A 15056-nucleotide genomic window follows, 5' to 3' on the forward strand; every position below is an offset into this window, starting at 1 on the left:
AAATCTTGAAGAACATAGGTGAAACGATTGCACTTTCTTAAAGAACAGAGGTCAAATTCAACCGATTTTTTGTGCACCTCTGGAGTTAGGTAGCCTAGTTGGTAAATGCACTTTCTTAAGTTGTATGGGAGCCCAGATTTGACTCACCTCATCCTCTCCTTCCATGTTGGTTAGAAAAAGAAAAAAAAAATGTAACATTAGGGTACAACCTTCAACATTTTATTCCTTCTTGAACCCCATCAGTAAAGTATCCAAAGTTCAAGCATCTGAGACTGACCCTTACAATCAACTTGATCGGAATTTCATTCTTGATCCCACTCATTCACCGACTCTCGTTCAATTGCACAAGTATCGAGAATTTTTCAAAATTTGAGTAAAGGTGCAACTTGGTGGGTTGGAGGGCTTAATCTGAGATATGAAATCTTCAACCGTATATTTGAGCCCAACTCATCATTCATTTTTTAAGTTCGTTGAATTTAGACTTTCAGGGGCTCAACTCAAGATATGAAATCTTCAACAATCAATTTGAGGCCAACTCACCATTAATCTTTTAAGCTCGGTTTGAATTTGGGCTTGCAACTTGGGTTGAAATTTCATATTGAATTTAGACTATCAACTCAAGTTACTATTTCGAGTTAGAATTTCGATTGCAGTAATAACAAATGAAATAACCATATTAGGGTTACTAGGTTAGTAATTTGACTGATATTTTCCAAAGATATGTTAGGGTTCGCATGTATGTATTGCAACATAGTGAACCCACTAAATAACTAATCACTTGCAATTAACACAAATATATATTTTACATATATGTTGGGCTCTTCGAGTTCTATAATTCATGACGAGCTCGTGTTGGGCATAGGGTTGTCTAACACAATAACCTTAGCTGACCCAAAATGAAATCGGGTTGTTAATTTTCGATTTAAGTTTGGACCAAATTGCAAGTGACACCGTCCATTCCCAAATTTTTTTGACCTGGGCTTGGATTAGTCCGGGTTAATCCTGTCTAAGTTGCAACCCTAATTTTGAAGAGAGGTTCTTTTAGAACTTAATGGGATGGTGAAAGAGAAAAGTGTGAAATCTTTTAAATTTGGAGTTGGTAAATAAGGCATTTTTACAATTACTAATTTGTTTACGTACAAGAGTTTTCAGGAGGGTAGTTGCCTCGGTTGAACCTTATGTGACTCCCCCACATCACTGGTATTTATTTATTTTTTGTTAATCATTCATTTTTCTTTCTTATCATTATTATTTTTTTCAAATTTCATACGATTGGACAGTTGAAATGCATTTTTCTTTTAAATTATTTTTTACCTTGGTATTTTTTTGTAATTAAAAAAAAAAAACAAACAAACAAACAAAGTCACTTGAAAAACGTTTTACATATTTTTGCACAAAACACCAACAGGGTGGTCTAACAGTATCACGCAAAACAAAAAATGCTTGCAATGCTAAAAATGAGCTGGAAACTTCTTTATTACTTCATCAAACACATGCACAATTGCACATATAACAAATATATGTGTGTCTGTTTATTTAACTATATACACATAGTGCATACGTATGAACCTGTATGTACAATTGTTAAATTGAGGCTTTAGCATCTTCCCAGATATACCAGGACCACCATCCGCAATCCATTTTCACTCTCTTCCCTGCCCAGGAAGGTGGATCAAAGCAAAGGAGGTATAAATCCAACTTGGGTTCTACACCTTTTCTTTGATATGCTGCTTATCTATGTCTCTTTTACAGAAGTCTGGTAGCAGAAAAGGCATAGGCTGTGGAGTAAAAAAATCCAGATTTAGGGCTTTTTTCGTAATGCCCGAGGTGGAGGGTTTATTTAACCTTCTTCAAACTCAAGCCTAAAGAAACATAAGCTTAAATTGATAGTGGAAAACAAGGTAGCTAAGGTAACAGCCTGTTCTTCCTCTCAATGAATCAGGTTTGCCCCTGTTAAACCAGAGCCCAACCATGGTGTTTTCAAACTTGTGGATGATTTATGTGCTAAAAAGAATATAGCACGTGACAATTAGAAAAGAGATATATTGTAATTTGCTGCTAACGGTTGATTCATTTACAGTTTAAATTTACAGCAGAAAATTGTCATCAATCATCATATCGCCCCAGTATAGCAGATCTGCTCTATACAGGAACATCAGCAGGGAGCCTATGACTACACTGTAAAAGTTTTACTGAATTACGTCATAAGCTGCTCTTACTGTCATAGGTTCGAGATAGCTCTATTTCAGCAATAAAGTCGGGAGCGAGGACTCAAGACTGACCTTATCTTTGATATTTCACAAAGTAGCTACTACGAGACTTGAACTCGCACCAACAGTACCATCTAGAAACTTCTTATGATTAATTTGAAAGAACAATATTCAATGTTGTTGATGGAATGAATCCAGATGTTCAAATATTATGAGTTCCATACCTCACCAATCAAATGGATGCGTGGCACCATGATTTTGAGCCCTATGATCGGCAACCCATAGAGGAGGAATGACTTGAAGTAGAATGGATGCGTGGCACTGTAATTTTTGAGCCCTGTGATCGGCAACCGATAGAGGAGGAATGACCTGATTTGAAGTTGCCTGTCTAAACAAAGTAACCGACTCAAGCATTTAGGAAAGATGACCAACTGTTTGGTTCGAAATTGAACCACCTTTGCCTTCAGAGTAACCCCAGAAAAAGCCCCTTAAGTAATCTTACTCCATTCCAAAAAGCATTGCTGGATCTGTTTACTTGAACTAATTAGCCAACATTACCTGCTCGAACAAAAACTGATATGGGCCAGTAATACTAAATATCAACCATAAGGTTTCCAATGACAATCTTCACCTAGTAGCCAGCCCTATAGTGTATTGAGGTCTGAGCAACAGACACTAAACATTGATCTGAGCTGATTCAGGTTCCATATTGTGATTGAAACAACTCATGCTTAAGCAAGCAACTTCCTAATTAAGTCAAACAAATTGTGTTATCATCTATACTTGTTCTTTGTCTCTGAGCTGTGAGATCCAATTCGATGACAAAATTAAAGCTCCTCTGCATCCAGTATAATGAAGCCCAGTTGGGACCAGTTTGAATTTTGTAATAACAATATCAACACCACCAACTCTTGGCCGTCATATGAGCATAGGAGAGACAAATATGATTCTAGTTGAATGTTGTCAGTGACAAATCTGATCTTGTCATTCAATAATTTGCGGCTACACCGTCAAAAAGAAAATAAGCAAACTGTATCAATAAATATATCAGTTTATAAAAATATACACGCTCTTCCTCTTCTTTTTACTTCACTCTTCCTTTCCCTCAGAAACTACTTCATCATATTGTTGATCCACAACCTTCATCCTCCATCTCCTGATTCAGTAATCTTAATACCAAGTCAACGTCTTGGCCTCCATAATAGAGTATATCATTTGCTTTAAAAACAAACACATGGTCTTTTATCCCAATCCAACTGCATGCGATCATCTTCTCTGCACCTCTCTCTTTCATGGCCTTCTTGACTCGAACCATGCTCTCCCATCTGCCCCCCATCTCATATGCCTGAGCCAATAGTAGATAAGGAAGAGATGACTCTGGCTCACATTCGATCACTTTTTCCGCAACTTTTTCAGTGAGTTTCAAGTCTCCATGGAAGCTGCAAGCACGAAGTATTGATTCCCAAATTGAAGCGCTGGGGTTGTGAGGCATTGTTTCCACAACATAAATCACTTCTTTGAGTTTACCAGCTCGACTCATCATGTCCACGATGCAAGCATAATGCTCAAGCCTAGGTATGACTCCGTATTTCTTCTCCATAGAAGACAGTACGCTCCACCCTTCATCCACAAAACCACCATAGTTGCAAGCTAGCAGAACCCCAGTTAATGTTATTCGATCTGGTGGTGGGCCTTCCACAAGTAGTTCTTTAAAAAGGTCTAGGGCTTCAGCTACTCTCCCATTGCGAGTCAAACCAAGAATCATGGTGTTCCAAGATATCAAATCTTTTACATTGGTTTGAGCAAAAAATTTCATCGCACAGTCAATTAATCCGAAACTAGCATACATTTCCACAAGTGAACCAGAAATGACCATATCAGATTCCAAACCTAGTTTAATAGTCAAAGAATGGAATTGACTCCCCTGCTCTGCTGGAAGAAGCGAAGAAGCAGAACTCAAAACACTGCTGAGAGTGTACTCAGTTGGCCTAATGTTGTCTCTCAAAGTAAGGACAAAAAGTTTCAAAGCATCCTCCTTATAACCATGCTCTGCATAGCTTGAAATCATGGCATTGCAAACAACGGAGTCCCGTCTATTTATTTCTTCAAAGAGTTTTACTGAATCCTCCAATCTGTTGCATTTGGAAAAAAGGTCAATAGCGGAACTTGAAACAATGTTGTTAGAAAGAAAACCCACCTTTACACATAAAGCAATAAATTGCTTACCCTTTTCCAAATCACGCAGATTTGAACAGACACAGACAACTGTCGATATGGTAAACTCATCAGGTAAATATCCTGCAGATTTCATCAAATAGAATTGATTTAATGCCAATTCTTCATATCCAGATTTACATAAGCCCGAAATCAACGAGTTCCAGGAGATAACATCCAACTCCTCCATAGTAAAAAACACAGCAAAAGCGTAATCCAAAAGACCAAGCTTTCCATACATGTCAATCAAGGAATTACCAACCACCACATTCGACAAATTCAAACCATTCCGTATAATGCAGCCATGAATTTGCTTGCCATTACGAGCACACGTCACAGAAGACACCATAATGGAGGACGTGAACCCACTTGGTCTCACACCATTGTTTTGCATTTCTGAAAACATCCCTAATGCACAATCCGCAAACCCATTTGAAGCATAACACGAAATAATCGAGTTCCAACTAACAACATCTCTCTCAGGCATTTTATCAAACAAACAACGTGCGCCGTCGATATCGCCGGATTTAACAAACACCTTCAAGCTAACATTCCAGGAAACTATATTCTTGTTGGGTATGTCATCAAATGCTTGCAAAGCTTCATTAAATTTGCCCAAATTAGAGTACAGATCAATACAGCGATTACCCAGAAAAGTATTGCAGTTAAAACCAACTTTTATTAACTGGGCATGAATGAGTTTAGCAACACCCAAGGATTTCAATGAGAGACAGCGGTCAATGAGGTTAGAATAAAAGGACAGTGAGGTTGTGTGCAGTCCATGAGCTTTCCTCAGAAATGGGTACATACAAATGCTATGCTACCATGAATAACGCTGTTATAAAGCTCTACATAAAGCAGGTATACAATACCAGGTTTAAGACAATTTTGCTACTGTTGTTGCTTCTTCTTCGCCTTGTTCCATCTCTGTAATCGCTCTCGGAGCATTTTGAATTTATTTTTGAAAGCCTCAACGGTAAATTCCCTCCAGCGCAACCAAAGGACAAGAATTATTTTATATACAGTACGCAGTTCCTCGTTTTTATTTATTTTTCTGCTTTACTTATTATTTATTTATTTATTTTAGTTTTTGTGTGTATGATCCTCTATCGCCAAAAAATTCATACGAAAAATTAATAAAAAAAAATACTACAAAGAAAATTAAGGACTCAAATTTTATAAACCCAAGTGTTTAAGTAATAATATATTACTACAGATTAATATTTTTCTTTCCTCAACTCATTTCACTTTCATATATAAAAAAGATACTATCAGACAATCATTCTTAATTAAAAAATTTTAACAGTTGCACATGTTTTAAATGTTGAAATCGATGTGAGATTATTATTATTATTATTTTTGGGCACTTGAAATTTTACTCAATTTTTAGTAGAATTCATTATGGGGTTCAAGTTGCGTTACCAAACATATTTAATTGAATATTGATCAAAGGTTGTTAGATAAAATTAAAAATTAAGTACGGTTTAGGAGTTAAATTTTAAGTATTGAAAATTTGAATTAATAATTAAAAATAATTTTTTTTAAATTTTTTTTTTTTATTTTTAGCGTTCAACATTCAATGATTAATGATAAGTAATGCCCTTATCATTTAAAATTTTACTTTATTATCAAACACACTTAATGAATTAGCGTTTAATTTATTCAGATCAAACAACACTTTTTAATTCATAAGTAAGTATTAAATTGCAAAACTTGATTAACTCCTAAAACTGGTAAATTTTTTCACTAAATTTGTTTGATGGCAGATATTGTTGTTTAATAAAATTGAAAATTAAATATTAAAATTTTAAGTTATGATTGTAATTTGAGAACTCTTTTGATGCTTGTTTAAATTTTCAGCAGTGAGAATTTAAGTTTTTACTAGTTAAAATTTAGTTCCTGTTTTTAAGTGAAACTTGTTTTTTAAGTGATATCTAAATTGCTATCATCCGTATTTAATTAGAGTATAACTTTACTTCTTCATAATTAAATCTTAAATTAAGTTATTCTACAACATAATAAAATAGTTTATAATTTTAAGTATAAAAAAAAAAAAGAACACCCTATATAAGTATTTATTACACTTTACGTAAAGTGACAAATATTCATTCATACCATTTTCATTTGTTGGATCCCACATTTTTTTTTACCCTTATGAAGTTGGATCCCACATTGAAGCATAGCAATGCTGGATACTTCGATTTCATTTTTGGACCTCCATTTTTTATAGATCAATTATTTTCAAAATGACATTATTTTTACCTATTTTACAGTTCAAAAAAAAAAAAAAAAAAAAAAAAAAAAAAAAAAAAAAACCTATCTTTAATTTTTTCAAATTTTTTTGTTTAATTCTTTTGAATAAGTTGGTTTGTTTAATTTTCTTACATAATATAGTTGACTTTAAGAATTACGCTTTTTTAAATTAACGTCTGTATCATTCTATGAGATCAGCCCCTCTTAAGGTTAACATGATAAAAATAAATAAATAAATAAAATAAAATATTTACATTCAATGTGATGTATGATGAAGTTTGTCAAGTTTAGAGATTGTCATTTTTCTACCATATAAGCTCTATCGAGTCATTCTTGGTTATTTGAGATTATCCCAATATTAGTTTTATAATAAGGGGTGTCGAGGTTAAAATCATAGAGTAAACATTTTAATATTTCAGTTTTTTTTTTTTTCCAAAGATTTTAGCATGCCAAATCCAAATTACGTTTTAAATTTATATACAACACTGAATGATTTCAACAACTGAAGTTCAACACTAAATTTTTAATCATTTTTATCAATCTACACACCTTATAATATGATCATTTAATAATGTAGTTTTGCACATGCATATTAAAGCAATGTACCAAATTCAATAAAAATTCATAAATATAGTACTTATAATTTTATTTGGAAACTACTTAAATAGCTGAAATTTTTAAAAGTATGTGTACTGTATCAAACAGATGGTTAAAAATTTTGGAACCGGTTTGGACCGTCAAAAGGTCAAACGGACTAACTAATCCAATTTTTTTTTTATAGATAATTTGGTCGAATATATTTTTAAGGCAAGAGCCTTTTAGGCCAAATCATACTTTTAAGATTCAAAAATTGTATTTTTTTAATTTTAAAATTTTTATTAGATGACTAAATAGATTCGAATTATTGTTATTATTTTTTTATATGTATTGAAGAGTAGATGATTCATTCATTCACTTGTGTGCTCATGGCTGACCTGAAAATTAAATTTATGATGAGCTATGCATAAGGGCTTACTTTCAATTTCCATATGTCATGCCATTTCTAGAATACCCACTTACTGCCAAAAATCAAAATTCTTGTGATTATTTTCTTGTGATTATTGCGTGATCACTTGTAAAGGCAGCAAGTCTACGTGATTATGATATTTCGTAGCTTTAGGGCCCATCACAAATGGTATCTTTTGCTTCAGACAATAGAAAAATCACCACCTATACAATCATGGTGTAACAACTTTACAAGTACAGCAATTTTTATTTAAATGTGTGTGTGTGTGTGTGTGTATCAGCAGCCACAGCCACGAAGATAAAGTAATGTTAATAGATAATCAATAAAAACAAAGAGGTAGTTGACTGGATGAAAAGAACCCTTTAAGCTTATTGTCCAAGCAAAATCCAAGACTTTCATTTCCACCTAAACTATATATCTCATGTGACGTATAACAATACTGTTTGGGAAAACTTAAGCTACATCATACACGTAATCAAGCATTAAACATAACAGCACACGTGTCCCCACAAATAGACACGTGGAACTTGTAGTTGTTCCTACCACCCATTATTTTTTTATTTTAAATTATGTTGCTCTCCCTCGCATCTAATATTAATGTAAAATAACCCCTAATAATCCTTAGATTGCTTTTTTTCCCAAAAAAAAAAAAAAAAAAAAAAGAAAAAACCCCTTAGATTGTTTCACTGTATTTTATTTGTGTATGTATTTTAATTTTAATTTAGTCAGGAAACAAATTAAAATACTGAATTTGGAAAGTGACCCAAGATATTTTTATCAGGCCACAATTCTTGTGCATAGAAGATGGAGGAGGAGACTGAATTAGGTAATGCCCTCAGTGACAATTCAAAAGAAATCCTAATCCTCAACATGTCTAAATCAAATCCCATACAATATCTTCTAGCTATAGATCCTTCTTCTTCTTCTTCTTCTTTTTCTTTTATATATATATATATATATTTTTTTATATATATATTTTTTATATGTAGGTGCTTATGAATTTTATTTTCAATAAAATGGATTGTTGAATTGCCTCAAGTCAAGCCCCCTATATAAGAAATTAACCAAAGTCTAAATAAGATGTTTGATTTATTTATTATTATTATTATTATTTTAAGCTGAGATTTAATACTTCAAAAGGGTTTAGCCCCTTTTTGGATCAAATCAATCCCATTTAATAAGTGGGATTAATGCAATTAATCACAATTACTTTGAACCTAGTTAATGGAGTTACTGAATTTTGGCTCAAGGTCAAGCCCCTTATAAAATGGATTAAAGTTTTCCAACCAAAGTCTAAATAAGTTGTGTGATTTTTTTTTAGTTGATTTAATACTTCAAAACACCCAAATTTTTTTTTTTTCACAAACACCCAACTCATTAATTGGCCTTACTCCCTTGTTGGATCTAAATTAGATCATCTAATGAAATCCCATTTAATAAGTGGCTTTATGCAATTAAACAGAATTTAATCACAACTTCTTTTAACATATAATGGAGCTTGAACTTTAGCCATATATCTTTGAAAATAAGTCCTCAAATTCTCTTTAGATTAAAACATCTAGTTAATATCCCTTTGACATTGCAGTATAATAGGATAAAAACATTTTTAGTTTTGAAAACGCGTTTGTATTTTTGTTTGATAGACACAAAATAACACTTTTTGGTAATAGAGATTTTTATCTAAATATGCTTTTTAGAAAATCTCATTTATTTCACTTTTTTTTTATAGGAAAAGTGATGGTCATTCTCTTTGTTTATTTTAGTGATATCTTATAAGACTTGTATTTTTTACCATGTCAATTTATAGAATGAGAATTCTTATATTTATATCATTATCATTGCGTATGAATAAAATTCATAAAAATCTAGAACAAATATTGCTTAAAGGCACTTATATTTATTTATCAAGTATTATATGAACTTTCAACTATAAGCATTTATTTTGACTCTAATTTGATAAGGAATAAACAATGGACTAATTTTCGTGTAGGGAAAAAATCAGGAAAAAACCCATGAAAAGGACCCCCAAGTCTTTTCCCCTCCACATAAAAACTAACCAAACCTAAAGCTCAAACAAAGACGGAACACGAGAAAATTGGGGAAAAGTGGTGACCCTACTACGTGCAAACCCATCTAGAAAGCCTTGACTTTTATGGAGCCTAATACCCCCAAAAACCAGCCACACCAATAAAACTATCGAGAAAATAAAAAATCAAGAAAGTGACAATTACACGAGGTCATCGATGACAATGCCCTCCACACCCACCATCCCTCTTCAAACAAACCACATTCACCAAATCTCTTCCCTTCCTCGTCCACTCAATTCTCTCTGCAAAAAACACCATGCTAGATCCAAGAAATGAACTCGGTCGCGCCCGCGACAGTTATGGCGGTTGGGGGTCCAAGAATTATGGCGCCAAGGCTGTAAAGGCAGCCCAGAACTACGAGAGTTATAGGAGTTTTGACGGCGGGAGTGTCCAGTTTAGGCCTGGGAACATGGAGGAAGAGGAGTCCGGCGTTTGCTCGCCGCCTTTGTGGAAGACAAGTCCGCCCAGAGGTCCCCTGCCTCCGCGGCATCCACAGAGGGCTTACGGGCATCTGTCTCCGGTTTCGAAAACTCAAGCAATCGCCAGAGGCCAGTGGGAGCTCATGGAGATGGTCAAGAGCATGCCCGAGTCGTCGTACGAGCTGTCCTTGAAGGATCTCGTGGAGCACACTAGAGTGGAGACTCAGGAGGAGTGTTTGGTTGGAGAGAAAAATTTGAAAATTTTTGGTAGTGAATTTGTAGATCAGAGGGTGAAGGTAATGAGGCAAGAGAGCAAGAAGAATGAAAAGAAAGCGAAGATGGTGAGGAGTGGAAGCATTGACAATCGAGGGTTGTTTCTTAAGATGGTCATTCCATTCTATTTTGGATCGAAGAAGAAGAAGAAAGCAACAAACACTTGTGCTAAAGTTTCTCCCAAACCAGAGGTTTCGGATAGATCTTCCAAGGGTGTTGATAAAGATTGGTGGAAGAAAAAAGTTGTTGGTTCCGGTGAGAGTGAAAGTGGTGTAACAACCAGCAATAGTGGCAGCAGTGGTAGCAGCAGCAGCAGCAGCCGTAGCAACAGCGGCAGGTTTGATACACAAATTTATTTATTTTTCTTCAATTAGATTTCTGAATAGCATTTTTTGATTAATTGTATATTAATAAGTGATATTAACAAAACAACCCATGATTTCAACTTTTTTGTTGCATCAAATATCAGTTTATTAGTCCAAATTTGATTAATTTTCAAGCATGGAAGGTAGTATATAAACAGGGGAAGTGAAAAAAAAAACAGAAGAGAATTTAGGGCCTAATCTTCTTCCTCGAACCAAATTTAGGAATTGAAGGCTAGTATGTTCCCTCAAGAAATTGAAATGAGAATTACTTTAAAATATGTAAATCTTCAAATTTTCATTATCTATTTCTCTTGTGGAAACAGAGCAAAAAAAAACTATTAAAACAGAAGGAAAAAAAAAAAAAAAAAAAATCTTATTTGTAACAAAAATTAGGTATATTTTGAAAGGTTTATCTGACGCTTTAATCCCCCAGTCCAAGAAATTGCTTAATTCTATACCAGTCAAAGTCTCGAGTAGACTATTAGCGAAAAAAAAAATGTAAAATGCAAGTACATTAATAATGCAAATACCTATAGACTTCTACACACATTTGAAGGGTTGAATACTGTTCAGCAAATCATGAATCTGGTCGTTGAATCATATTTTTGTCCAACTGAAACATACAGATGTGTGTGTGACTATGTGTATATTTATTTATGTATGCATATGTCTCTGTACTATTTAAACTTGTCAGGGTTTAAAGCTGCATAACTGGTGATTCAGTTATCTTGGATCAATATAGTGATGACTCAGTTAGCATGATAAGTTCAAGATGCAAGATAATTTTTAGTTTAAAATGATTCAGAATTAAAAAAAATAAAAAATAAATAATGTATTGTAAGTTCAGAAGTATAGAACCCTAAGTAGTGAGGTGAAAGCAAAGCATTCTGAGAGACAAACTATAATTCAGCAGAGTTGTGAACCACTCCAGAGTCATTTGCATTATTCAAATATTTGTGAATGATATAAAAGTATTATATATATATATGTATGAATATATATTTAACCCCTAAGAAAACTACACACTGCGTATGGTGGCTAGTTTGCATCTTGAATTCAAAGCTGAATGGGAAACAGTTTAGGTACACTTAAATTAGTATTAATTGTAACTGTCTTGATTGAGTAAGGTGGCTTAATAATGCATATAAACATAACAGATTAAAATAATTGTAAGGAAACTGTATCAGCAATTTAAATTAATTTATATTACATTATTGGTGATCGGATTGTACGTAATATGTGATTCTTGACTGTAATGCAGGAAGATGAGTGCTTTCATACCTGGTTGCTGGTCTTTCTTCTGCACCAAGAAGAGCAAAACTGGAAAGTGAAAATTCCGCGGGGCTTAATCGGCGTACCAAATAAAAAAAAAATCCTTGTAAAGAGCCTACTAATAATTTCTAGATGAAGTAAATTGTAGATATTATGAAAGAAGAAAATTTGCAGTGCATCATATGCACATCCATAAAAAGTCTTTTACATATATACTCGGTATTTATTTTCCTTTATTTTCCTTTTGTTCTTGGAAAAATTCGAAGTTCCATTTGTCTTGCTTGGAAAAAAGATGAGTGTTGTTTTGAGTATTATCTGCAATGAGTTCAAGTGTTAAATTGCAAGTTTGTTTAACCATAAATGGATTTTAGCCAAAGAGAAACCACCATTATTATTATTATTTTTTCGAACTTCAGACGCGTTTTGGAAATTGTAAGTATGGCGATTGTGCAGACACTCAACCTTGTATTAAACAATTTCTGAATATGAAACTTTCTGCTGCCGACAAAGTATGCATAAAGAATTGATAATAATTTTGTTCTTCAGCAGAACATATCATTAAACCATGCCATACCATAATTTTGTTCTTTTTCTCTTAATGGTCTGGTTGGTTGACAGGAGTTGGAGTACTAAAAGCAAAGCAAAGGAAATATATATATATATATATATATATATATATATATATATATATATATATCGGTATCATTCAAAGCTCAAATGATTGCAATACTAAAAATTTATTAATTAAGCACGCCACTCACAGTTTTAAGTATTTAAGCAGTCCCATCTAACATGGACAAATTTTTTATTTTATTATTATTATTTATTTATTTATTTATTTTTTCTATCTATCATACTCAAAGTTCCTTTCTTTCCACTACCACCAAACAAAGTTCCATGGATAAATAAAAGATGCCAAGAAAAAACTGCTAGCAAACATTATTTAAAGAAATGGGTAATGAAAGATCATAGCAGTAAGAGTAAAATGCTACATCCAATCTGTTGTTTTCACCTCCTTTTATGTGGATTTTATACCTCTAATATCAGTATGAGATTTTATTATCCGGAACAAATTATCTCTTCTGTATTTTCATATGATGCAAAAATTAATAGAAAATAAAATATACATATTTTACGTTGTTCACCCAAACAATATATAATACGTCCACGAGTTATAGGGATGTATTAAAAAATAATAATAAAAAGAATAGAACGGCATAATTTAAAATGAATATAGTTCTGTAGACTAGAACAATATAACAAATGCAAAATATATCAAAATACCTCTTAAAATTTAGAGTTAAGATATATAATACTTATCAGGTTTCACACTTTGCATCACTATGATGCCAAAATTAATTAAAGTTTGTTGAAAATGAGCTTACCGTGAACTAAAATTTTTTCAAACTGATACTTAATTACCCTGCCAAAAACAAGAGAAAAAAAAAAAAAAAAAAAAAAAAAAAAAAAGCTTGAAGTAAACATTGATTATGCTTCAAGTAAGCATTTTTTTGTCGCGACATGCTAGCTTGGAAGCCAGGGAACCACATATGATACATGTTTTTTTTCTGTCCTTTTTTTTTGCAAACAAATTAATGATGAAACAATTCAAGTGAATATTAGAAACACATGATAATTGAAAACAACATTTCCAAAGATGTTGATATATCAAAAAGATGACACAACGAGCTTTGTCAAACAAAGGACGTATGGTACTAGTGTAGGCATGTGTTTGGTCAGTAACTTTGTGGACTTTGAAGATACTAGGTACGATATATATCGAAATCAAAACATCCAATTAAGTTATAGAGGAATCAGCACATCTATATCAATATCTGTACCTATAGCTCATTCAGTGTAATAGTATACTAATATCACTTGTACATGTTTACATACAATTGCTTGTAAGGTTCTCACAATCATTTGTTTTTAAGATTCAACGGCTTTGTTCGTCACACTTATAACTGAATCAGGTTCTGATACCATTTATAACGACCTTCACCCCAATCAAACAACACTCGCTTATAAGATTTTCACAATCATTTTTCTTTCGGGTCCAACGTTTTCGTTGACCACATTTTCAACTGGGTCAAATTCTGATATCATTTATAAAGACCTTCACCCTAACTAGATATAATTTTATCCATTTTTGATTTTCTCATACCTGAAACTTTTTAATAGTCACCCATTCTGATATTCCTTCAAGTTAAACTTTTTAAGTTCTAATGAATTCACGTCATTGTACAAACCCAGACACTATACAAAAGGAGAAGGCACTTGTACCAGACTCATCCTAAATGTTGTGTAACATTTAAGATTCCAACGAACCCAATGCATAGTGAGTCAGACAAACCCAATATACCTAATTTTGTAGACACAACATACCCCTATTGCATAGCTGCCACAAAATGAGAACTGAATGGAAGAGATGAAGAACCTCTATATATTCAGTGGTTCAAAGCTTCAAGCATGACTTTTGCTTAATTTTGTGGTACATATATACACACCACGCCTAGATTGACATGTGACACTCGTCTACAAGTTTCAATGCCAGGCTTATTACTGCATCTAATGATAGATGGCCCAATGAAGTAAGGTGCAATTATACCTTCTACTCCATTATGATGTTGTCCACAATCACTTGAACCTCTAATATGCACATTTTTTTTTTTAATGCACATCACCTAACTATAGTAATCAATTTTTAATATATATATATATATACATATATATACACACACATATATTATATGTGTGAGGCATCTTGTACTTATTCATTTGTTAATATTTTCGATGGTAAAATGATTAAAGTTGTCTATCTTGCTTTATTCACTGCAAAATTTGTTCACTTCCCACAAATGGTACTACTTCAATTTATCACAAATGTGCACCATGTTATAAAGAGCACATAATGATGGGCTCTACACTCCACTCTCTCTCTAATGCAATTTGAGAAA

General features: G+C 33.0%; 2 protein-coding genes across 2 annotated transcripts; one reads left to right on the plus strand and one right to left on the minus strand.

Annotated features, from left to right (window-relative positions):
- Positions 1–1037: 1037 nt before the first annotated feature.
- LOC132274430 (pentatricopeptide repeat-containing protein At1g43980, mitochondrial) lies at positions 1038–5432 on the minus strand. The gene has a single exon (XM_059775705.1). The coding sequence runs from the start codon at positions 5230–5232 to the stop codon at positions 3331–3333; it is 1902 nt and encodes a 633-aa protein (XP_059631688.1). The 5' UTR covers positions 5233–5432; the 3' UTR covers positions 1038–3330.
- A 4456-nt stretch (positions 5433–9888) lies between these two features.
- Positions 9889–12334, plus strand: LOC132274431 (uncharacterized). Its single transcript, XM_059775706.1, has 2 exons — positions 9889–10799; positions 12089–12334. The coding sequence occupies exons 1-2, from the start codon at positions 10027–10029 to the stop codon at positions 12156–12158; spliced, it is 843 nt and encodes a 280-aa protein (XP_059631689.1). The 5' UTR covers positions 9889–10026; the 3' UTR covers positions 12159–12334.
- Positions 12335–15056: the final 2722 nt, after the last annotated feature.

The sequence above is a fragment of the Cornus florida genome, unplaced genomic scaffold (genome assembly GCF_030987335.1).
Source record: "Cornus florida cultivar Cherokee Brave unplaced genomic scaffold, ASM3098733v1 CherokeeBrave_3.0.0_Hap2_Chr09, whole genome shotgun sequence".
In the NCBI taxonomy this organism is placed as follows: Eukaryota; Viridiplantae; Streptophyta; class Magnoliopsida; order Cornales; family Cornaceae; genus Cornus; species Cornus florida.